General features: G+C 50.8%; 2 protein-coding genes across 2 annotated transcripts in view; both read left to right on the forward strand.

Moving 5' to 3' along the window:
• The window catches only part of DHRS11 (dehydrogenase/reductase 11), a 23,097-nt gene extending 13,556 nt beyond the window's left edge, over positions 1–9,541 (forward strand). Inside the window, exons 3-7 of the mRNA XM_027660305.1 lie at positions 3,616–3,710; positions 4,145–4,274; positions 4,870–4,962; positions 5,605–5,670; positions 6,825–9,541. Of these exons, the coding sequence (XP_027516106.1) occupies positions 3,616–3,710; positions 4,145–4,274; positions 4,870–4,962; positions 5,605–5,670; positions 6,825–6,866 (426 nt within the window). The 3' untranslated portion in view covers positions 6,867–9,541. The remainder of the gene's footprint in view (positions 1–3,615; positions 3,711–4,144; positions 4,275–4,869; positions 4,963–5,604; positions 5,671–6,824) is intronic.
• Positions 9,542–10,504: 963 nt separating this feature from the next.
• On the forward strand, positions 10,505–18,439 carry MRM1 (mitochondrial rRNA methyltransferase 1). Its single transcript, XM_027660420.1, has 6 exons — positions 10,505–10,629; positions 10,660–11,479; positions 11,927–12,020; positions 13,558–13,678; positions 17,487–17,606; positions 17,769–18,439. The coding sequence occupies exons 2-6, from the start codon at positions 10,722–10,724 to the stop codon at positions 17,816–17,818; spliced, it is 1,143 nt and encodes a 380-aa protein (XP_027516221.1). The 5' UTR covers positions 10,505–10,629; positions 10,660–10,721; the 3' UTR covers positions 17,819–18,439.
• The last annotated feature ends 6,184 nt before the right edge of the window (positions 18,440–24,623 follow it).

The raw sequence follows: 24,623 nt of genomic DNA on the forward strand, positions 1-24,623 counted from the left end.
GGGATGTGCAGTGGGTTTGGGGAGGGATGTGCAGTGACAGTGGGGTTTGGGGAGGGATGTGCAGTGACAGTGGGGTTTGGGGGGGATGTGCAGTGACAGCTCTCCCTGCTGTGCCACGTCAGCCCCAGGGAAACTCTCTCCAGGCCCATTCCTCTCAGAGGGTTGGGATGGGGGAAGGCTGCCAGCACCTTTCACGGGCCACTGGGCTTTGCAGAGCTGTGTGGGAGCAGGGAGGTTTCTTGCAAAGGTTCCTTGGAGAAAGGTGTTAGAGAGCAGCAGGGTTTGAGGTGCCTTTGGAGAGTTCCAGTGTATTTCTGGGCTGCAAGATGGGAAAAGTTTCTAAGCAGCCATCAATCTATCGATTTAGGAGGCATTAGGGCCTTAAATTAAAGGCATTTTTTCTTTTTGGTAAATTGATTTTTGTTGCCATGCATTTTTTATGAGCTTTGAGGCTCTCTCTCCTCCCAGGCTCCCCTCTCAGTATCCCTGTTCTTGCTGTACATCTACAGTCAAACCCATGCTATCATTTGCTTATTCCTCTTCTTTTGTAATGTTCCACTTCCTTGTTGTCTGGTGTTTATTCCCAAGGGGGGAGCTGCAGGAGTCTGATGTGAGGAGCTGTGGAATGGTTGCTTTACAGCAGCACAGAGCCCAGTGTTGCCAGCCAGGAAATCCAGTGTGGGAGCAGGAGGGAACGTGCTACCTCAGGCAGGTTCTGAGCCCATCATCTCTTGGTTCACAGCTTCCCCCATTTTCTCACTTGTTGGTGAGGTTGTGTTTGACTTGAGGCCGGAGCAAAGTCCTCCAGCCATCCCTGATCTGCACAGGGGGGGCTGGGGCTGGGTGCTGTGCACACTCTGAGATTTGAGCAGCTCCTTCACGTTTTACCTACTGACCTTTACAGCCAGGAACTCAGGCTGAACTTTCCATGTGCACTGTTCAGGGCACAAAGCACTGCAGCACATCCTCTTGCTCCTCTAGACACTAAATGGGTTTGATCCTTCTTGGCATTATTCATTGGCCATACAGGCTCTGCTCTTCTTGCTTTTATAAACCATCTGTGTCTTCCTTAACCTGCCTTTCCAGATGTGCTTTGGAGCCAGGATACTCATTTTGATGCCTCAGAAAAGGCTGACTTTCTGGGAAGTGAAATGCTCAGCACTTCTAGGAACGGGATCTTTTATGTCCTTCCAAACTGGCAATTGGAACTCATTAATTTCTAGAAAATGTGGCATCATTGTTTCTGTCACATGAGCACACAGGGCTGTCCCAGACCTGCTGTCTGGGGCAGGGTGCAGGTGTGTTGGCCAGCCCTGCTAAGGGACCTTTGAACTTTTCCTACTTGAAATAGGAACGAGGCAGAAAAAGGTCTTGTGTGGGCATTAGTAACAACAGCCTGGAGATGATACAGCCCTAAGACTTGTTCATTTTCTGGGTGTGCTTTTAGCTTCCCAAGTTCCTGTCCCATGTTTTGAAATGGGATTTCAACCCAGAATCCAGTGGGAAAAGGCCAGTTGTTCTGTTGTACCGTGGTGTTTTATCACACGGGCTCGGGGCTTTCCCATGTGGCTCTTAATTAGTACCTTGCTTTGCCAGTCACTGTCAAAATCTTGTACCTCTGCCCACGAGGGGAATCGCTGCTCAGTGAGTCGGGGCTGGAGCCGGGCTCAGGCTTTGGGCTGATGTTACCCTCTAGTGGCCTGTGGAGATGGAATGGGGGAGCGACTGCACCAAAAACGTGGTGCCCGGTGGGTTCCTGGGGCAGGGAGGGGAGCTGGGATGTTGCTTGTCACACAGGGTTCTTACACCAGCAGTTGCCCAGATCCATGTCCACAAGGATTGGCTCCTCACTGGTTCCTGTATCAGGCTGGGGTGAGTTACTCCCCCTTTCCCTGCCCACCTTCCCGTGGAATCCCAAAGCCTGCACACGCCCTGCCTGCTCTGGGCTTTGCTCCAGTGCTGAGGGGCCACTTCTGCTGCCAGGTCTGCCCTGTTTGTTCCTTGCACAGCCCAGGTGAGCTCCCCACCACCAGGGCAGGGCTGTGTCTCTGCAGCTCCAGGCAGGTGGCTGAGCTGCCTGGCAGTGACTGTGCTTGACCAGAGTGCACTTGGATGAGGGTGACGACTCTCCTTGTGTTGCCTGGGTACTCCCACGGGCAGATAAACAGGCTATTTATGTGTGGCCAAAACAAAACCCACAAGCATGGCCTCTTGTAATGAGAGGGAAATAACGACTGAGACAAAAGCAGTGACTGGGAGATCCTCCAGCTGACCCTGCTCCTCTTTGTGTGCTGCTCAGTAATTGCATCTCTCAGCCCCAGCCCTTTCTGCCTCTCACTTTCTGGTCTCCACACCACTGTTCCCCTCTTGCCTGTCCTTTTGTGCTAGCAAGCCTAGTTACTCTGCCCCACTCTTGTCTATAAGTTTCCCAGTGATGATCTCCAGCTCCCTCCCGTATCTGTCCCTCTCTGTCCACATGGCCTTGTTCCTGCTATATAAACCCATTTATAGTGGCACCTGCCTTCTGATTCATCAGAACTTTGAGTTCTTCCTGGGTCTTTCATTCACAGCAGTGTGTTTAAACTTGTCTGGCCTGCTCATTTAGTTGGCAAAGTGACACACTGTTAGGCAGGACCTGCCAGGCTGTCCTGCCTTGGGTTGGTCACATCCTTTCTGGAGGCCTTCTGCAGACACTTTCAGCCACTCTTCCAAATCTAAACCACTGTGAGCTCAAGCAATCAGCACTGCTGCTGAGGCTCCTGCTCATCAGTCTTGCACGTACCTCTGGGCCCTTTGTATTCCAGCTGGGAGAATTCCCTTATCTGTCTTCCTGGAGGCTTTGACTCTGTGTTTTATGGTCAGGGAACGCTCAAGGCAGCTGTGCATTAATCGTGGTGCGTTGTGGAGGTGACAGGGCCGAGTTTAACTGAGCCATGGTGTGCTTGTCCAGACAGCAAGAGCCTGGAAAGCTCTGGATCCTGTGCTAAAGGACTGGATAAACTGCCATGCCCTTGCTTCCTTGGCTGATCCACTTAGGGCTGAGGCAGATGTCAGCAGGATGACAGATTGGTGGCTTTCACATGCACAGGGTGACTTGCCCACTCTGGCTCTCCCCGTGGCACAGGGTGATCTCTGGCTTTGTCTGTGCCCAGGAAGGTCTTTGCTGGCGGTGCCTCTGAGCGCCTGGCGCTCTGACAGCCAAGATCTGGGGATTTCCTCATTAACTAACTGACCTAATTACCTGCTGTCAGTGCCCTGCCAGCTGCCCAGACACCCGTGTGCTCAGTGCTGGACAGAACAACCAGCTTTGTCTCCTGGGCAGTGCTGCCTGTGAGGAGAGGGGGGGTTTGCTCTAAAATGATCAAGTCCATTTATTTCTGGCAGAGGCTGGGGCTGTCTGACAGAATGGGGTATCTGTGCCCCCTGCCCCCTGTGACCCAGCTCATGATGTGGGGTGTGTGTATGTGCATTTCCCTCTGCTGCTGTTCCTGTTGGGAATTGCCCTGGGAGAGGGACTGGAACCTGCACTCCTGGCTTCGGGCATGAGAGGGACAAGTCATGGAGTGCCAGGCAGGGCTGCTGGGCTTAATTTCTTCTTGTTTCCTCACCCCTCAGGTCAATGTGATGGCTGTGAGCATCTGCACCCGAGAGGCCTACCAGTCCATGAAAGAGAGAAACATTGATGATGGGCATATAATTAACATTAACAGGTAAGTGAGGGGGGATGTGGGATCAGCCACGGGGGCTTCCTCCTCTTCCCTGCATCGTAGAGAGGATTAAGCACTGGAACTTCAACCTTGGAGTGAGCTGATGGTGCCAAAGGAGGGGTTTTCTAAGGATTGTGATGGTTGATTTTTCAAACCACTCTTTTAGTCTTTGCTGGTCTAAAGCAGGAAAGACCAAAGCAGGGAGTAAAGGGTGATGTCAACCCCTTGTGGTGGTGCAGGGCTGAAGATTGAAACTTCTTGACCAGCTCCAGAAGGCAGCCATATGGAGAGGAGCCCGGGGGGGGGGGGGGGGGGGGGCGGGGGGGGGGGAATTCCCCCTGTAGCCACCACGTCACCCCCTCTGTGTGTTTGAGTATCCTGGTGGGACACTGCTTTCCTCCCAGCTCTCAGCACCTTCCTTTCTGCTCTCTCCCCAGCATGAATGGCCACAGTGTGGTCCCACAGTCCGTGGTGCACTTTTACAGTGCCACCAAGTATGCGGTGACAGCCCTCACAGAGGGGCTGAGGCAGGAGCTGCGGGAGGCAAAGACTCATATACGAGCTACAGTGAGTACTGGGGACAGGCTCTGGGGGTTTTCCCTTTGGAAAAGAGGCAAGGGGATGCAAAAACAGTGCTCAGCACACTGGGAATGTTCAAGAAGTCCTGTGGCCAACTGTCCCGGGCCACCTCTCTTTCTCAGGCAGAGTTTGGGGCTCAGAAGGCACAGCTGTGTCCAGGGAGAAACTCTTTGGGTGCATAAAGGGGGCATTGAAGAAGCTTTTTGGGTGCACAAAATGTGGGCAGTTGCTTGTCAGGGAGTGATGGGGGGGTCACATCAGCAGAGGGGGCAGTCAGGCTGGGCTGCTTGCTCTCAGTCAGAGCTTTTCCATGTTTTTCTTTGCTTCTCTGTCCCTCTGGGGTGTGGAGAGGGGAGTACCCACCAGCACTTCCCCAGAGGTACCTGCCACAACAATCATTAAGGCAAAGTCCTCTCACTTCAACTATTCCCCTAAAACATGAGTAAGAAAGAATGACAGAAAAAGAGATGGGTGGGGTTTTTTGGCTTTTTCAGTGCTAAAAATTTTATCTCCCTTTTTTTTTTAATTGTTTTACTGAAGGGCAATTACAAATCCTGTTAGGATGTGCTCTGCTTTTTTCCAGTGTATATCTCCAGGACTGGTGGAAACGGGATTTGCTTTTAAACTCCATGATAATGACCCTGAGAGAGCTGCTGCAACCTATGAGAGCATTCGGGTAGGACTTGGAGAAGTGGACACAGAGGGAAGTGGCTCTGATTATAGTTGAACAGTCTCTCTCCTGGCTAATGCTTCCACAGAGTGCCCAGTTCTTTCCAGGATGCCCTCAGCACTCCCAAAGTCTCAGCCCTCAAACCTCAGATTTTGCACTGGTATTTACACGCTGTGTAGGTTTTCATTTGGGTTCGGTTTCCAACTCCCTATATTCTTCCTTTTATTTTGATGTTTCTGTAAACAAGTATCAGTCAGCTTTGACATTTTTCAGGCTGTGATTTCTTTGTTGCAGAGAAGGTGTAACAAGCAAACGTTCCTGCTCGGGGAGAAATATGAAATGTTGTCTTGCAGGTGGCACAGGATTTCTTGTGCTTCTCTGGGAATTTTTGATAAGGATGGCAATACCTGACCTGGCAGAATTACCGTGCCAGCAGTAAAACTACTCACAGCAACTGAAGAATTATCAGCACCAGACATGTCCTTTGTTAAATCTTGAATGGATTATTTTTTTCCTGCTTGCTTGCATCTTTCTGACATGCCCCAGTGACACTGTCGAGACTCATTATTGATGGTTAGGAGAGGGGTGATCTTGTGGTTAACTTCCTGCAGTGCCCTTTGACTGAGAATCCCTTTGCTGTCTTTGCAGTGTCTCAAAGCTGAAGATATGGCCAATGCTGTCATCTATGTCCTCAGTGCCCCCCCTCATGTACAGGTAGGCTGGGGCTGAGCTGGAGCAGGGGCTTGAGGGTGGAGGGGGGCGAGGGCTGCCCTGACATTTGCTGATCAGCCACTGTATCAGCTCTGAGCTTAGTGAGCCTGGGCTGGGGATTAGTGGGGATCACATTTGTTTACACTTCCCTTATGGCAGCTCTAGGATTGCAGTGCCCAGGCTCTGGGATTGCAGTGCCCAGGCTCTGGGATTGCACTGCCCGGACTGGTCACATCCCTGCGGATCCAGCAAAGGCTGAGCTGACTCTGTTGTTTCCCCCAGAGGGTGGTTGGGCACTGAACAGGCTCCCCAGGGCAGTGGGCATGGCCCCAAGGCTGCCAGAGCTCCAGGAGTGTTTGGCCAGTGCTCCCAGGGACAGGGTGGGATCGTTGGGGTGTCTGTGCAGGACCAGGAGCTGGGCTGGGTGATCCTTGTGTGTCCCTTCCAGCTCAGGGCATTCTATGATTCTGTGACTGCAGAGCAGGACTGTGCAAGACAGAAGGAATGTGAGGGATATGGGCACGTTCTGCCCTTTTGGATGCTGCCATCTGAGGTTTGCTGAGAGTCTCGAGTTGTGCCAGTCGTCAAATGACGCGTTGGGCCCGATCCTGCCGAGTGCTGAGCACCTCCCCGAGGGTGTGTGAGATGCTTGTGCTGCCTCAGGGACTCCCTTCTGTGGAACAAGAAATAGGTGACCAGCTTTGAGCTGGAGGCAGGGGGAGGCAGGAGCCATGTCAGTGTTTACCCCGTGCAACATGAAAGCTCCTTGTTGTGAAAGCAGACTTTGATCACGAGAGGCTGAACAGCCCCTCGTGTGGACTCTGCTCCTTGGGGCAAGACGTGGCTGTCTTGACACTGGATCTGTGGAGATGACTGGCCTTGTTGTCCTAAAAAGATAAAAGGTTCTGCCTGTGGCTGAAAGATAAAAGGTCCTGCCTGTGGCTGCTGGAGCAGTGCTGCTGCTTGGCCCTCTGGGAGCAGGACCCAACCGAGGACGTGACACTTGTCAGCCGGTGTCACCTCACACCTCTCCTGTGCACGTTTGAGCTTTCATCCCTCCTGCTAAAGGCACAGCAGGCACATTTCACCTTTGCTTCTTTCTCTGCAGTGCAGCATTTCCAGTGGGCTCCAGTAAAACCCTGTGTTGTCTCTTCCAGATCGGGGATATACAGATGAGGCCCACGGAGCAGATCTCGTAGCAGGAGCAGAGGCCCTCGGGCAGCACAGTGCATCCACTCCACTTCAGACCCTCTGGCAATCCAGGGTGTCAAAGGCTGGCTGGCAACGTTTTAATCAAGTACCAAGGATCATGTTTGAAGAATTGTTTTTCTCTCCCTCTCTCTGAGCTGGTGCTGGTGCTGAGCCAGTTTGAAAAAAAAAACAAACAAGCAACAACAAGTAGTGGGTCTCTTTTCTCCCCCACTCCTTTGTGAAACTGCTTAAGAGTAAAATGTATTTGATGATAATGGAGGGAAGTGGTTTGTGGAAGATTGTTGTCTCCAGGCTGGTTTATTCTTCCTTTTGCTTTCTTTTCAAGGTTTGTTTGATCTTAGTTGCTGATGCTGTGTGTGGACCTATGTGAAGTGGCACAAGATGTTTGCCAGCTTCAGTGTGCTTAGGGTTTGAGATTTTCAGTGGATGTCATACATGAATCCATCTAATATTTGGGTTTATTTTCATCAGGTTGATTACTGATGGTGATGATGCATGTGGTGTTTTCTATTTCTTTTGTATTCCACTGCCCTAAACCCAGCATACAACCTCCCCCACCTCCCCAAGCCCTCCTTTCCCGTTCACATGGATCATGCCTGCCAAGTTTGGGGAAGTATAAATGTGTGTGCTTGATATTTCTGGTTTTTTTTCTAGGTAGGTAAATAGTTGGAGGAAAAGTACCTGTACTTGTGCAGGTTAGAACGATAATCTCAGTGGCATAGTTACAGTAAGAGTGAGTTGTTTGGTATTTTTAATAAAAACTAAACGTGTGCTGTCTTGTGATCACCTCTACCCGTGGTATCATCTCCCAGCACTCTCGATGTTCTGTATGTGATATTTGCATGCATTGACACTTTTCTGGAAACGTGGATCAGTCTTAGAAAGATGTCTGGTGCTGTTGAAATGCTGGTGCTGAGGAGCTGGAAGTTTGCTTATGAGGAGAGATACAAACTCAGAGAGAGAGAGAGAGTGAAATGAACCGTGCTGAAGGTGTCTGAGACGAAAAGAGACTTGTAGGGGTGTTTGCCTGCAAAGCAGCAGGTGGAAGGGCTGGGTCAGACCTCGTGTTAGTGCTACACTGGTGCAGCCCCAGTGTTTTGCTCTGGGTTTACTCTACTTGAGGGAGGAGAGAATGGGCCTCAAAGCAGACACGTGCAGAGCTGGAGAGCACTGGAGTTGTCTCGAGACTCTTTGCAGTGTGGTCTGTGTGTGTCCAACTTCCTCTGGAGCTGTTGGACACGTTGCCTTAAGATTTCAGATCCGCTCCTGCTGGACTCTGTGCAGTGTTTCTGAGGGCAAATGTTGGCTCAGGTGGAGCTGGGATGGTCAGTTGGTCGGAGCAGAGGATTGGAGAGCCTGAGAAATTTGGGTTTGGATGGTTTGGCTTACACCAGGAGAGCTCTGGGAGTCCATCTGTGTCACCCCACCATTAGGGAGGCCAGAATTGGGCCACTACAACATGAGTTCAACTCCCTGCACAGCCTCGGGCAAGTCACTTTTACCTCTCTGCCTCAGTTTCCCCATCTGTAAAATGGGGATAATAATACTTACCTACCTCACAGGGGTGTTGTGAGGACTCACAAGCTTTTGTAAAGCACTTTGACCACGAGAAGCGCTGTGTAAGTGCTGAGTGTTGTATGAAGTATTATTATTAATGAAACCTTGTGATACCTAGAATTTCCTTGTGCCAAAGGTGAGCAACTGTAGAAGGATACAAGGAGAAAACTGGCAAAATGTTCCTTCGTAATGGCAAAACAAAGGCAATTTGCCCCCTTTTTTTTTTTTCCTGTTTATCAACCCATGCCCATGGTGTGTTCTGTCCATTCCTCATCTGTCACCACTTTCTACTGACAAGTGCACAGAGCCTCCTCTCTGGATTTGGCTTTTTAATTTACTGTGAGTGAAATTCTTGCACAGCTTTAGTGCACTGCCCTCCTCCAGCTTGTTGAGGCCGTGGCTTTGTGTGGGTTCTCTGCACAGAGCAAATCCAGCAGGTGCTCTGTGCAGTGTGTGCCATCTTTTTTAAGAGAAAGGAGTTAAACTAGGAGTTGGAGGCCAAAAAAAAAAAAAAAAAAAAAATTTGAGAAATTGGGAACTTCTGAGAAGGGGGGAAAAAAAACAAGCAGGGATGTGGTGAAACATTGAATTGGTGTCAGCAACTGCGTGCAAAGTTCAGCAGATGTTGAAATTCGTGGCTGAGGAGGGACCTAACTTATCTCCCTGGAAAAGGAGGATTTGGAGAGAATTGCTCAAGAAGGGTAATTTGGGTAATTGCTCCCTGCAAACACAACCTGGCTGCCCTGCAGCCCTGGAAGTTGTTTGGTTTTTGTTTGGTTTTTTTTTCCCCCTCCTCAAGAACATTTGTAACATTTGCAAGTCTTGAAATTGTGCCCAGTATGTTTTTCCATTTCAAGTGTGTTTCCAGGGGATAATTCCTGCTGCCCGTTCACCCCCCCCATGAAGCAGAGCCCTGCAGAGGGCTCGGTGCGGGTTGTTTGGCCCTGTGGAACCTGGTGGCATCTCCAGCCACCTTCCTGGGATGAGATGGGACACGACCCTGAGGCATTTGAAACCCCCAAACGGGAGGATCAACTGTGTAATTTATCAGTAGGTTTCTAATTGTGAGCTGTAAAATAAAGAATAAAAAGAGAGGCACACTGTGGCTCGTTGTGTGTTCTGTCATTTTTGTGTTAAAAGCGTAACAGCCTTTTTACTGTTCCCAGCTAAACCTCTGTCAGAAATGTTGTGGTTGTTTATGGGAAAAAACATAATTACTTTCTAGAGCAGAACAGCATCCAGGTGTCTCATAGATAACCTGTGGAGGCTGGACTTGCCTGTCCCTGTTCAAATGCAGCCACAACTCCAGAGGGGCTCCCTGAACTCCCCGGGTGGGCTGGGTTTGGCTAAACTGTGCAAGGGATGAGCCCGGGATCAGGAATGGGGGAAAACCCAGACGGGATTAGGGCCAGAATTGTCACTGTTAACTGAAGGCATTTTGTTCCCCTGTCCCCTTTCAGGTTGTCCAAGTGCGGAGGCCATTCCTGAGCTCAGCTTTGCAGTCACTGAAATACAAAGTTTTTGGAGATAAGTAATGAATAGCTGAATTATTTGCCTATTCAAAGTGCTGTACCTCAGGCAAATGTGACCTGGCAGATATGTGAGCTCAGCTCACATATACATCTATATCTATATATAGATGTAGATATATAGTCTTAACTCTCATTTTTTGGGGAGAAGAACCATGAACGGAGTTGGCTCTGGTAACCATCAGTAAAACATGATTCTACTTAAGATCTCTGAACCTGTTAAAGAAATCTGATGATGTTTTTGACGCCTGGTGTAACTTAATGCTTCAGACTAATGAAATAGGACTGAAACGCTTTAGCTTCTCTCTGCAAACTCCTTTTAGAACAATACTGTGGCTAGACCATGGCCAGTCCCTTCCCTGTTTCCCCAGCGTTTAGGGGAACCGCGATTAAACGGTTTTAAAGCTGTTTCGTGGTTAATTAAGCTCCTGTTAATTAGCGGGGGGGTGGGGGTGCGGCCTGTTCCCCTCCTCGCCGCCAGGCGGCGCTGCCGCGCGGGGCGGGACCCGCGGGCACCGCCGGAACCGGAAGGGGCGGGGCGGGAGCGGCGGGGGAACCCACGAGGGTCCTGGGGGGGGAACCCACGAGGGTCCTGCGGGGCCGGGAGCCCCTCCAGCCCCTGCCCGTGTTGTGCGGGTCTGGAGCGGAGCGCGGTGTTTTCCCTCCCCACGCCCGGAGGGTGGTGCGGGGCCTCCCCCCCGCCGGCTCAGCCGGGGCCGGGAATTGAACGGGATTCATCCCCCCCCGTGGGCGCCCATGGAGCGGGCGCTGATGCCCCGCGTGTGCCGCGCCCTGGGGCTGTGCCGGTGGCCGTGCGGCTCCCGGTGGCCGTGCGGGGTCCGGCACCGCTCCACCCGCGAGCAGCCGCCCCCGCCCGCGGGTCGGGGCGAGGAGGGTCCCCCCGCATCCCTCCCGCGGGGCCCCGGGGCGGGTCCCGGCTCGGGGGGCTCCCGGGACACCCCGCGGGGACACCCCCGGCCGGGACACAGAGGGGCCGGGCGGGGGTCGGCAACCGGGCGGGAGCTGTGGCTGTCGCAGCTGGATGAGCTCCCCAGGGCGAGGAAAGGGATGGAGCGAAAGCCGCTGCGCCTGGAGAGGACTAAGGGCTCGGAGATCCTGTTCGGGATCGGGCCGTGCTCCCTGGCCCTCAGCCAGGCGCGCAGGGACCTGTTCCGGCTGTTCCTCAAGCAGAGCAGCTCCCGGCGGCCCGTGATGAGCGAGTTTGTGCTTCAGGCCACGGCCCGAGGGGTCCCGGTGCTGCACGTCCAGCGCAGGGAGCTGGACGAGCTCTGCAGGGGTCAGGTCCACCAGGGAGTGTGTCTGGAGGCCACCCCGCTCCGGTTCAAGAGTTTGGAGGACGCTGAAACGCCCAATTTGGGGGATGATGCGAGTGGGAAGCAGCAGCTGATCTGGCTGGTGCTGGAGCAGATCCAGGACCCCATGAACCTGGGGGCACTGCTGCGCTCCGCGTACTTCCTGGGGGTGGACAGAGTGGTGACCAGCCACAGGAACAGGTACGGGGCTTGTGCATCTGCTCCTGCAGCTCCTCTTTCCTTCCCTGCTGGCTCCCAGGGAGGTTTCCAGCCTGCATCACTCAGCAGCTGTTCAAAGAGCTTTCTGGGGCTGAGCTGGGGAGCAGGGTTTTGGGTGGCTGCAGCTCTGCAGGCAGGCTGAGGGATGTGGTGTTCCAGGCTGGGAAGGAACCCTCTCTGGGCACTTCTTGTTTTAACCCATTTCAGGTTTCATTTGTCCCATCTGCACAAAACTGCTGGGACCTGTTTCCTGGGTGAATTCCTGAGCCCTACTCTCCATAGTAAAACAGCCCTGTAGTGAGTGGGATCTGTAGTGCACTGGTTGGAGTAGGTTGCAGAGGCAATAGAAGGGAATACAGAGACAGAAATTCTCCTGGATTTCCTTTTTTTGCTCTTGTATGATGCTTTTCCTTTGTTTTTCCCTTGCAGCTGCCCCCTGACTCCAACAGTGAGCAAAGCCAGTGCTGGAGCCATGGAGGTCTTTGATGTCTACAGCACAGATGATCTCCAGAGCTTTTTGAAGGTAGAACGATTCCCTGTTTTTCCCCCCCTTTCCTTCGAAGAAAACTCAAATATTGCCTGTATGGATCAGGAGGAGGGCTGAGTTGTTTGCAGTGTCTGTGCTCCTGCTGTGCACTCCTGTTTGCTGCTGGTGGTCTGTGCTGTGGGACCACCAGTGACAGGCACACCCCCCTCCAGCCCCTTTCCATCGGCTGGGGATGGCGTGTGGGTGTTTTTCCTGGAAGCTGGTGGTAGCAGGATAACCCTGTGGCTCTCCCACACTCGGGCTGTGAGCTCAGTATGCTGGGATCTGTGTCCCTTCCCTCCCTGGAGACTGGAGCTGTGCCTGGAGTGTGGCAGAGGCAGCATCCCGGGGCCCAGGCACACGATGGCAGCATTGGGCAGCCTTTGGAGCAGCCTTTGGAGCAGGGAATAGAGGAGAAAGCAGGGCTGGTGAGCTGCTGGGAATCTTTTTACACTGTACCTATGCAGTGAGGCGAGACAGGGCCCTTTGCAGAACATGCTGCAGAAGGAAAGGGAATGCACGTGGAAAAACGGGATTTAAACTGAAACAAACCCAGGGGTGTGGCTGTGAATGGGCACAGTGTGACTGCCCTGACCCCTGTGGGGGTCACCTGTGCCCTGGCTGGGCTGGGGGCACATTGTGTTCACGAGGGAGCTGCAGGATCTCCAGTTCTGCCCACTTGGTGCTAGAAATGGGTCTGTGGCAGCTGGAGCTCTGGGTGATGGTGAAGTGAAAGATACATAAAATACATTGATATTTAATTGAAAAGCTGGAAGAATCACTTTGTTACTGTAAAGATTGAATTATTAACAATTTGAGCCATTGCAGCAGATCATTTAATTGGACCTGCACTCACGGGCCTCACCCCTGGCATTGCCTGGCTGGAGTAAATTTGATATAACATCGTGTAAAAAGTGCCAGTTTCCCAGGAAATGAGGCTGGCAAGAAGCAGAAGCTCTTTTATTGTTAAAATGGATTTCCAACACAAATAATTAAGGCTCTTTTTACCAGGGTGCAGGAGGGAGGTTTGGTTCTCTGGTTATGTGAGGCACTGAGTGTTGAGTGGTTTTGTGTGAGCTGAATTTTGGCATCTGAGTTTGCAAATGTCACTGTGGGCTTCTGCAATTTCCAGTGCACTGCTCTGTGCATTAGCCTTGTGCTAATTTGTTTAACACTACTCTTTTTTGCATGCTTTCCTGGCAAAAAAAAACCTTCCTAGAACTGTTGCATGAGCAGAAAAAAAAAAAAAAAAGCTTTTCAGTTGCTGTTTGTTTGCTTACTGAACTGGAATAAATGCCAGAAGGAAAATTACTTTTTTTGTTGTTGTTGTTTATTAAGTCAAGGTTTGTGTGCTGATAGTGGGAGGACTTTGGTGGTAAAAATTCAAGGGATGCCAAAAAAAATACAGAAAAACCAGTCAGCTTAACTGAAAATGTAAAAACACCCCACCAGTGTCTTTCCATAGATGACTTATTTTCTTTTTAAGCTTGAAAAATTGCCAACTCTTTAATATTTGTTTCCCTTCCTTCTCTAGGCTAAAATTGCAGAAGGCTGGGAAGTGGTGGGAACAGTCAGCAAATCCGAGGATGTGGAAGATGTTCCTGTCATCAGTTGCTTGGAATTTCGGTGGGATAAACCCCTTATTGTAGTGATAGGTATTTGAATTTCCTGAGCTGTGGGCTGGGTGGGGGTGCAGGTGTGAGGGAACCCTGAGGGGGGCAGGTTTCACTCCAAGGCTGCAGGTCTGTTATGTCACATCACACTTTGTCTGGAAAAGAAAAGCAGAGCAGGACTCATGGAATGGTCTGGGAAACAGGGACCCAGAGGAGCAGGGGGAGCTGAGAAGCCTCCCAGGGGGAGCTGCAGGAACAAGCAGTTTGTGTGGGGAGTCAAGCAGCTGCAGAGGGGCTGGGTGGCAGTTCCAGTGCCAGGACAGCCACAGTGTGGTGCTCTGAACTGTGCTCTGTGCTGCTTCTGATCCTGTCCCAGAGCCCCAAGTCTGGATTTTCTGTGTTGGTGAACCCCAGAGGTGAGGGGGAGCCCCAGAGGTGCGTGTTTGCTCCTGGTGTGCAGAGGCTGTGCTGGTGAACGGTGCCATGTCATGGCTCTGTCATGTTTCCTCTGAAAAAAGCAGGAATATATTGTGCCCAGGTCTGGAAAGAGCCGTGAGGAGCTCTTCTTTGGCATGGTCTGAATGCAAGGTTGGGCTTTGTGGCACAGAGACCATCACAGGGAGCAGTCAGTGGCTGTTTTTGTACAGCCAGGAGAAGGCAGGAGGTGTTGGCTGCAGGAGCAGGTGTAACCTCTCCCCGTTGGGGCAGTGGGTGCCACTCCCCTGAGCCCCTGACCAGGGTAATTCCTACAGGGCTTCTGCTCCCTCAGTGCAGAGGATACTGGCAAAGGATGCTGCTTTTGTGGGCAGAGTTTGGGGTCGTGCAGCCTCCCAGAAGCTGAAAGGAAGGGCAGGAAAGAAACTCCCCCCAGAGTGCTGCTCCAGGCCCCTGTGTGTGGCTGTGCTGTGTCCCCCCACCTCGTGTCACCTGGCACAGGAGCTGCTCTCAGCTTTTACACCTGCAAGTCGTGCTGGCCACGAGCCACGGAGGGGCTGTAATCCTGCCCCGTGCCGCGGTTATCTTGGCTCAGAAGACATTCCTTTAATTAAAATGTTTATTGAACCCCTGGAAATACTGACAAGACAGCGCCGCAAATCTGGCATCTCTACAAGATGTGTGGAGCCGTGTCACAAAGGGAGCAGGCAGGGCTGGCAGCACTGCTGATGGACCACAGAGAAATGCATCCCAGAAACGGCGACAACACCCGCAGAAAGGAAGGGGGTGAAAGTGGCAGTGGTGTCATTACCTTGAGTTATGAGAGATTTCTCCAGGAAAAAGTCCAAATATCCTTTTGTCAGGGGAGATTGGAGGCTGATTGGTAGATGCATGAGGAGAGCTCCCGGACCTTGCAGCAGTAATGATTTCAACTCTCTGCTGAGCACTAACTCTTCTCTGGAAAGAAAATTGAACATTACAGTCATCTGGTGCTGAGGTTGTGGGGAGAAACGTCCTAGATCTGAATATGTAGCGTTCCTGCAGCCGCAGAGAGCAGCAGAGATAATTCAGCCTGGGAGTGAGCTTCCTGGCACCACACGGATTGTCTTGTAAGTTAAGCGTTTGCAGACTCCCAGTTCACCCTCCTGGCATCCTGGCTGGCTTGGCAGGGAGAGATTTGGACAGTCCAGCTCAATGCTGTGTGTGCTGGAGTCGCTGCTGGAGGTGACAGGCAGGGCTGGCTGCCCGCAGGACTGGGAGTCTGCTGTGAGCAGGAACAGATGGGGAGCACTTGGATGGCTGAGTGAGGAGAGTGCCTGGGCAATTTGTTCCTCTCAGACCTGCAGTCTGTAGCTCGGGGTTTAAGGCTGTCCACGGGGTCGAGGGTTTTGTGGAGATGCTCATTTTGTGTTTCTCTGCTGCCGCCGCCAGGGTTGGAACTTCCTGCCCTGGGGACTGCAGCTGTTGGTGGTGTTGATTGTTAAGTGGGGCAGGAAACCTGTTTTATCATTTCACCAAGCTCTAACATTGGGCTTTGAAGTGAGGAACAAAGCTAAGAGATGGAAGTTTAAGATCTGAAGTGGGAAGTGTTTTTTTTCACCAGTATAAACCAGGTTTTAATCTGATTCAGTCAATACTCCCTCCCTCGTGTCACACTGTGCAGGCCTTTTTGCCCTGAATTTATGGTTCCTAATTATTTTAAACAGCTAGATCCATAAAAAGCTTTGTAAAAGCTGGAAGCAAAATTGGTACCTTTATTAGGAATCGTAAGACCCTTATCAGGGACAGGAGAGGATTGCTCCAGGAGCCATTGCACCTCTGGCAATTGCTGCTGTCCCAGTTGGAGAGTGCCAAGGGAGTGTGGTTTGGGAGGCTCAGGAGGCAAATATGACTGTAAGTTGTAAAACTTTCCTGTGTTGAATCAGGAAAAAGTAGGATGCTATTTTTGGGTTTTTTTTAAGCATCCCTGGAGAGCCACGGTGTAGTGCTGAAGAGGCAGGTTGGGCCGTGGGAGGCCTGGCTCTGATTCCTGGTGTCACCCTGTGACCTTGGATAACTCCCCCAGGCCTTGTCTGGCTTACAGCAGGAGGGAAAGAATGGTTGGGATGGGATTTGGGTTTTATGAAGGTTCATTCACCCCAGCCAAAGGTTGCCTTTGGCAAATGGCTTATTTCATCTGGGGAGGTGATGCAAGATGCATTGCCCAAAGCATCCTCTTCCTTACCCAGAAGAGCATCCTGCCAGTTAGAGCAGCCCAGCAGAACGAGAGACTGGGCAGCAGCTTCCAGCTAAAAAATGGGAATAAAGGCCCTTTCCTTCCCCATGTGGTCAGAACTCCCATGTGGGAGCTGCTGGGACAGGGAAGGAACTTTGGGGCAACTCAGCCCAGTTTGCTGAGTTTGGAGGAGTGAGTCTCCAGTGGCACAGGAACGTGGGCTGTTAAAACTTCAGGAAAGTGTCTCAGTTTAGTTAGGTGAGCTGAGTGGGGGACAGCCCTGGTCAGGCAGGCAGAAGCCCCAGGTGGGCACTGTGAGCCCTGGCAGTGCCATCCCAGGACCAGTCTGGGGTTTGGCCAGGTCAGGGTATGGCTGTTGGAGGGGAATGTTTGGCTCCCACATGCAGAGCCTGCTTTGCCAGAGGTCTTTGGAACGAGCTGGCTACTCCTGCAGCTGTGTAGAACTGTCTGTGTAGCTCTAAATAATGAATGTGGAAGAATTCTTTGGGGAGCCAAGCGGGCTGGGAGGTCCCTGGTCCTCTGCATTTTCACTTGTCTGCGCACAGGATTGTTTAAAGCCTCTCCCTTTCCATTTCCCTTTGTGACAGCGTGAGTCAAACAACTACTAATGACCTGGGATAGATTTCAACTCTGTTTCACCAGTGTATCAGCCCAAACATATCAGGGCTGTTGGATGGTTTAACAACTAATCAATTGAAGCCTCTGGATAAACTGTCTGCATGCACAAGCTGCACCCAGCCGGTGGTTTGTGTGCTGGGAGGGCTGAGCCCGTCACTATCAATAGGGATGTGGGATTTGCTGGACCAGAGCAGTTCTGTGGCCTCTTGCCTGCCTTGTCCCAGTGCCAGCAGCCCGTGGGCACGGGCAGCTCTCTGCTGGCACAGCTCTGCTTGTGCAGGGGCTCTCTGTGCTCAGACAAGGCTCTGTGCTTTGTGCAGGTGTGTTGCACAGGTATTCCTCAAAAACACTCCTGATGGTGGAGAACAGCTGCAGGAAGGGAAGGTGGCAAGGTGCCTGTCTCAGCTCTGGTAGCTCTTGGCTGTTGCTGCCTGGGAGCTGGTGAGGTTCCTGCAGAGCTGAGGGTGAGGGTGTAGGTGTGACAGAGCATTGGCAAGGACTGGGCTGAGGAGGGGGGAAAGGGATGTGGCAGCAACTGTGAGCTGTGTCTTTCTCCTGCAGGTAGTGAAGGGGAGGGCCTTTCCCTGGAGACACAGCTGCTGTGCCATCGGGTGCTGGCCATCCCCCCTGGCAGAGCCCTGTACCCCGGCATCGACTCGCTCAACGTCTCTGTTGCTACTGGTAAGAGCAGTTCTGAGCACAAGGGCATTGAACTCCAGACTCCTGTGTTTTAAAAACCAAACATCCAGGCCCACAGAACGAATTTCTTGTGTTTTTTAAAAAAAAAAAAAAAAAAACACCACAAAAAGCTCACAATATTTATTTATTTTTACTTTCCTACAGGTATCCTCCTGCACTCCATCTGCAGCCAGAAGCGGAGGCACGGAGATTGAAATCCTCTCTGTGTGGTGGGGGAAGCTGCTCAGCATTCCCTGGCTCTGCTCGGTGTGGATATGGAAAAGCTCTTCCCAGAGTCTCCACCGTCCCTGCAGGTCACAGGCAGAGCCCCACTGACCTGAGCTGCATCCTGGCTGATGCAGGATGCCACCAGATCCCTGGCTTAGTGGCCAGGGCAGACACCTCCTGTCCTGGGTAGCACTGGGGAGGAGCAGCTCCAGGGAGGGGAGAGACCAAGCCAGGCCTGAAAGCAGCCAGCTGTATCCTTCAGTTTTGGCAGGAAAACACCCAGGGGTGGCTGTGAGCTTCGTGCCTGTCGTGCATCACTTGAGCTGTGGAGAGAATTTGGGCTGTGGGGGGAAAGTGCTGGGCTGGTGCTGCCACTGAGCCCAGCCCTGTGCCCACCCTGAGCCCTCTCAGCGGGGAGAGGGAGCTGCTGGGAGCCTGCTGTGCTTTGGAACCCTCAGTGGGGACTTCCTCACGAGGAGGTGGTTTCTCTGTGTTTGGCTGTAAACCAGGTGTGAGCCCTGCCGGGGGATGGATGTTGAGCTGTTGGAAAAAAACACACAGCCCCTGGAAATAAAGCTCCTGTAAAGTTTGTTGTAGACTCGAATCAATACATTTTGTGTCATATATAAATCCAGAGTGTGATTAGCAGAGCAGAGCACTTCCTTCAGGTGGGAATAGGGATCTTTTTCAAGGAAAGTTTCCTTTCCATGGTGGGCCTGATCCTACTGGATGCTGAGCTGCACCAGCTGTGGGGTGGGGGTGGCTTCATTTGCAGATATCCTGGATGAAAACCAGACTGGCTAAATTAGTGAGAACCAAAGGAATGTTATCACTTAGCACCTTAATTATTTTATTTAGCTACTGTGGCCCTTTGCATAGGATTCCTCATTAACACTTAATTTACTGTGCCCTTTAGGGATAATTTCAAACCCTCCTTAGTCTGCCCCCTCCCCCACTTCCAAATGAACAAGTAAATCACTCTGAGTGACTAATTAGGACTTTGAGCTAAATGATGTCTGTAAACTGGTCTGTGGAGGGTTTTTCCCTGGGAGGGTCTGGCTGGTGTGTGCTGTGGGACTGGGGACACCCCAAGTGCCTGGGATGGGGGGCAGGACAGGACAAGGAGCTGTTGAAAGGTGTCCAGGACTCACTGCTGTGGCTGTGATGGAGGGAGTGCCTGGTGTGGTGACAGGTATCCTGAGCTGTGCCCACACAGGACAAACCCCAAATCACTCCAAAACAACACTGTCATGCAAAGAGGATTTTGTTGCCCAAATCTGAAGGTGAGCTGGTTGCTGAAGAATCATGAACTAGTGCAGTGTAGGGTGACAGCTGATGCATTTTGGGGGCTGAGTGTGCCCTTTTTTGTCTTTTTAAAGCTGAAATACAAAGGCTGCAGGCCTGGAGGCCTCAGCCAGCCCCGTGGTGCTGCCTGCCAGCCGTGGGTGCCCCAGCAGAGGGTGCCCGTGGCTCAGATTTGCTCCTTTTTCAGAGGAAAGATTCAAAGATTCAGCACTTGAATCCTTCCTCTGGAGCAGCAGGGATCAGGGTAAAGCTGTTTCTTTATTCTTGACCCGTAGGTAAGTATATTTGTTTCCCATCTCACTGCTATTTCTCCCTTTTTACTGCCTTTTTTTTTTTAATTAATTTGAGCAGTGCTGTAACAGAGGAGGCACTTCCTGGCTCTGTGTGGTTGGGAAGGCTGGGTGCTGTCAGTCTGTGCTCAGCCATCTGCTCGGCCCCTCTAACGAGGAGGCAGGTGAGCAACCATGGAACAGCTCCTTTACTTCTGGAAGGCTCCCAAAAAGCTCTGAAACCTCAGTGCCCACAGCGGCTCTGCCAACAGAGCGAGGGGTACATTGAAGTTCCTGCCTGTCCATCACCCCTGCCCTGCAAATTTCCCAGTCCTGTATCCACAGAGCACCTTGGTTTGGCACTGGAGCATCAGACAAGGCTTACTGGGAGCTGCCCGAGGCTTGAATTTTCCGAGGCAGGAATCTGAGCACGTTCTGGGGCCGCAGCCTTGAGTTTTCTGCTAGAGAGCTGCAACACAGGGCTCTTCTGGGTGCAGTGAATCCCACTCTGGACAGCTCTGCTGCTCACATTTATCCCATTTCCCTCAGTGGTGAGTTTTAGCCCCACTGGGATCCACCTCCCCTGACTTTTGGTTGTACCTGTTGTGTCCTTCTACCCCAGCCCCATCCTGAGGCCCATGAGGAGCACAGGGACCCCTGCACTCTCCCACCTCTGGAGCTGGAGCTTGGTGCTGTGTGACTTGCCCCTGATCTAATAAATGCAATCCATTAATTGGATCATTGCCTGCCTCTCCAGTTAATTTCCTGGATATTTTTAAATGTTAAAATGTAGTTTTTATAGTCTTTCATTATTTTTAGCCCTAAGCTTGACTATAATCGTCCCTGTAATGTAACTGTAAAAAAACTCCCAGCTTTATATCATAAAGGAGGACATTAATTGTCATTTTTTGTGTACATCAGCAAGATCAAAACATGCTTCCTGATTACTTCTGTTTGTACATAGAGCCCCTTTGATATTTAGATATGAATAAAGTGTGTGAGTGTAATTTGAAAGTCAATTCTTCCCTCCCTGCTGCTTGTCATGGATTCCTTTCAGAAGCTTATTTACCAAATTGATTTTAAAATTTACTAATTGCCCTTCCAGAATGATTTCTCAATAATCAAAGTGTCTCTAAGCACAGCGGCAAAATATTTGTCCTCCTTGGTTCAGAAGATGATTTGGGTGCTGGTGCTGCCTTATCTTCAGTCAGGGGAGAACACAAATGTTCTCATCTCCCCAGGCTGACCCCAGGGAGTGCTGGCTGTGCCCACAGCTCAGCTCCTGCCCCACATTCCACTTCAGTGCTCAGATTATCCACAAAAAACCCCATCCCATCAGATCCATCCTGGAGCCCAGTGAGGTCTGGGAGGCAGGAAGGGCTCTGGGACAGGGAGCACCTTTCCCTGTGCCAGGCTCGAGCTGGTGGCACGGCTGGAGGGAGCAGTGTGGGGTGCTGTGGGCCCCCGGGGCAGGAGCTGGGAATGCTGCCCACGGGGCACCTCTGGAATTGCACCTCTGGAATTCTCCGCCGCCCCGGATCCCGGTTTGTAAATGTAATCAACCTTGAGGTCTTGTTACTTCCACAGGTGCAATTAAACATTACCATCTGCTAATCCGTGATTAACGATGTTTACAAATATGCTACAACATGTTAAAATGTGCTGGCACTCTTTGTTTTGGGTTTGGTTTGGTTTTCCCCCCCCCCCCCCCTTTCTTTTTTTCCTCCCCCTCTCCCTGTTCCAGCACGGGAGCTGTGCTGTGCTGCTGGAGGAGTCACTGGAGGGCTTTCCCCACGGAGACCTCCTCCTACCCCACTGTTAATTCACAGATATTTTGTTTCCCTTATTTAAAAGTGCCATCGGAACCCCAAACCAGCTGCAGGAATGATGATTTCAAATCAGAAGGTCAGTGCTGCTAAACAGGATTTAATTGCATGGGGGGGGGGGGGGTTTGAGGTACAAACTGACGAATCTGAATAATAAAACTTTGTGGGGAGCGACATATGGTGCAGTTTAAAGCAAATTTTTATCGATCATCCCACAACTGATGTGTTAATGGGATGGCAGTCGTTGCTTTGGGTTCCGTATCGACGTGGAGTTTTAATAATGTCACACAGGAATATTGTGGAAGGGTTTATAATTATTACAAAAAAAAAAAAAAGAAGAGTGTTTTCTATTAACTGCCTTTTTCTTTTCCAGGAGAGAGGAATACATTAGGTGGCTGCCATGTGTCCTCCAGATCTAGGTTACATGTAATTGCTTGGTAATTGGTAGAACCATGTAAAAGCCATGGTATTTGCCAGCAAACCCTCCTAAGTTACCATGAAATTGGAGTGTGATATTTATTCTCTGCAAAACTTGCTGCCCTGACGTCGTGCAAGTCAGGTTTGGTCACTGCAGAGGCATCTCTGAGCTGTGTGTGACACCCAGGGGGTGTGTGACACCCACAGGGCTCGGGGTTGGCACTGGGGTCACCCCAGGGCTGGGGGGGCTACCTGGGAGCTGGAGGGGTTGTTGTGCCTTAACTTGCCTTGGGCTTCAGTCTCAGGGTTATTCAGAGAAACACAGATTGGTTTGGGTTGTAAGGGACCTTAAACCTCATCCAGTCCCACCCCCTGCCCGTGTCACCTTCCGCTATCCCAGGTTGCTCCAAGCCAGCCTTGAGAACTTCCAGGAATGGGGCAGCCACAGCTTCTCTGGGCAACCTGTGCCAGGGCCTCCCCACCCTCACAGGGAAGGATTTCTTCCTAAGATCTCATCTAAATTACGGCTATTAATAATCTAATATATATAGATTAGAAATAATAATAATCTAATAATACTCTAATTATTACAGCTGTTTCAAGGCCCAGCTCAAAATGATGGAGGTGTGGAGGTACCTGAAGAAGTTCTCCTGATTCCAAAGGACAGGGAATACTAATTGCTCTAATGATGCTTTTTGAAGCCTTTGGAGATGAAATATTTGTGAGTACACCAGGGGTACAGGCACAGGTCACCTGTATTTTAGCTTCTAACTAAGTAGGATGCCCAAATCTGTTCCCAGCTTGGCATTTTCTATGATTTAACCATGACTCTGGTTTGGAGGACTCCAGCCCTGGGAGGGTGTGTGTGGCCTCACTCAGAGGAGCCTCCTCATGAGCTTTTCCTTCAGAAAAGGAGGGAATGGGAACTGTGTGGGTGGGTCAGTGATGACTCCTTGTGGCTTCCACGTGGCTTTAAACACAGGCAGCAGTAATTGCCTTGCTTCTGATCAATAGTTCTATACACTTTGTAGCAGAACACTGTGAATTGATGCAAAGTTAAACCTGCCAATTTTAATTTTTTTTTTTTTTTAAGCTGACCTGTTTTAGAAGCTGCAGCCTCAGCAGTGTTAAAATAGGTAAAAATAAGGAATAGTTAAAAATAAGGGGGGTGCCAGAGTGGTTGGCATTCCCTGGCAGAATAAACAAGGTGGTGGCAGCTTTGCCAACCCTCATTAGCACCTTCCAGCAAAGCACAGCTTATTCCAACTGTATCCCAAGTCTTCTGAGGCTAGAGATTGCATCTGTGCCTAATATGCATTTTTATATAAACAAGGGTACTAAATGGCCCTTCACTTCCCTCTGTAATGTCTTTTTTAATGGAAGGTCCTGAATTAAGAACATATATATATGACTCTAAGAATTTTCTAAGTGATATTGAAAACCTATTGTAAAGTAGGATTTCTCCTTGCAAAATTATTTTAATGAGGTTCCAGTTTATTTTCTGGCTATATTTTACTTATTTAATCCTCCAGAGGGGCTTTTCAGAGGCAGCATCTCATTTTCAATGCAACTATTCTTAACATTAGGGAAAACTACCTTTCTGAAATGCATGAAGGGAAAAAAAAAACCCCGAACCAGAGGAAGATGTACGAGATAAGAATAAACTTGAAAAGCTTTGAGGTGGTTTATGGCTTCTCTGGAAAGAATAACAGTTCATGTATTTTTGTTATGGTGTGGTTTAATGATGCTTGCAGAAAAAAGATAAGGTAGAAATGGAAATATAAAATTAAACCAGCAAAGTGAATGTGATTATTTTAGTTACCAGTATTACCTGGGGAAAACGCTCTCGGGGTTTTTTATCTAGACTAAATATTTGCTTTTCTGAAAGGGAAGGCCCTCTGCCTCTCCCAGCACGAGGGTGGGAAGGGAAATCTTCCTGTGGTCCAGCAGCTGTGGGAGGATGGAGGAGACTGTGCTGCTGCCCCACGGCAGGTTTGGCACAGCCCCATCCTGGGGATTCACTTGGCACAGGGCTGGTTTGGCCAGGGCTGTGCCAGTGATGAGGATGATGAGGGGATAACCCCAAAAGAGGCTTCCCAGCCTCCCCCTGTGTCTGTGCCACTGTGTCACCGTGGGTGCCCCGAGCAGGGTGGGCAAGGAGCAGGAGGCTCCCAGTGATGTGTGTGCCCAGGGCTTGGCCTGATCTGGAGGATCCTGGTTCCTACATTGGCATCTGGGCATGGCTAATTCCCTGGGAGGCATGGTTTTGTCCCATCCCTCCCCTCCCTTCCACCCCTCCCATCCCTGGCTGGGGGTGCAGACCCGGAGCCCCTGTGGCAAAGCGCTTGAGGGCTGTGACACCTCCCCAGCCCCAGAGCTCCCGACTTCCCTGGGCAGCTCCACAGCTTCCCAGCCCGAGCTGGGCTGCTGGGGGATCCTGCTGGTTGTGCAGTTTGATGGAGGCTCCACAGGATCAGCCAAACTCAGCTCTGGCACAACAGGCACAGCCCCAGCTGAGCCGAGCTCCTGAGCATCCCCCTCCAGCCACCAGGTCGTGAGAGGTAAAACTCGAACTGAGCCTGATGTGTGGCCTTGAGCCTCCCTGGGTAGTTAATTTTTCAATTTCTTCCATGGAACTGGAAGGGAAAAAAGTTTGTTTATAATTAAAATTCTTGGAGATTTATACTTTAATTCAAATAGCTGAAAAGAAGCAGTTTCTGTGTAGGTTCCTTCACTATCAGAATCTAAACCAGATTATTATGTAAATTTTTTTGATCCTAAATTCATTATAATATTCAATTTCAGGAAATGCTCTTGACCATCTGCTGCTGCTCGAAGAAATGAGTCTTGGAGATTGTTTACTACCAGAAGTATTGTAGGTATTTAGGTTTGATCAGAGTGTAAGGGCAATGCACAGATTTCTGAGTCTGGTTATATAAACCCAGAGCTCTTGAGGCCATGAGTGAGTGAGCTGG

Source organism: Corapipo altera, unplaced genomic scaffold, assembly GCF_003945725.1.
Source record: "Corapipo altera isolate COAL_440 unplaced genomic scaffold, ASM394572v1 271, whole genome shotgun sequence".
Classification (NCBI taxonomy): Eukaryota; Metazoa; Chordata; class Aves; order Passeriformes; family Pipridae; genus Corapipo; species Corapipo altera.

Coding starts and splice junctions, on each gene's coding strand:
- MRM1 (XM_027660420.1), top strand. CDS start 10,722: ATGGAGCGGGCGCTGATGCCCCGCGTGTGCCGCGCCCTGGGGCTGTGC. Junction 11,480..11,926: donor GTGACCAGCCACAGGAACAG/GTACGGGGCTTG, acceptor TTTCCCTTGCAG/CTGCCCCCTGACTCCAACAG. Junction 13,679..17,486: donor ACCCCTTATTGTAGTGATAG/GTATTTGAATTT, acceptor TTTCTCCTGCAG/GTAGTGAAGGGGAGGGCCTT.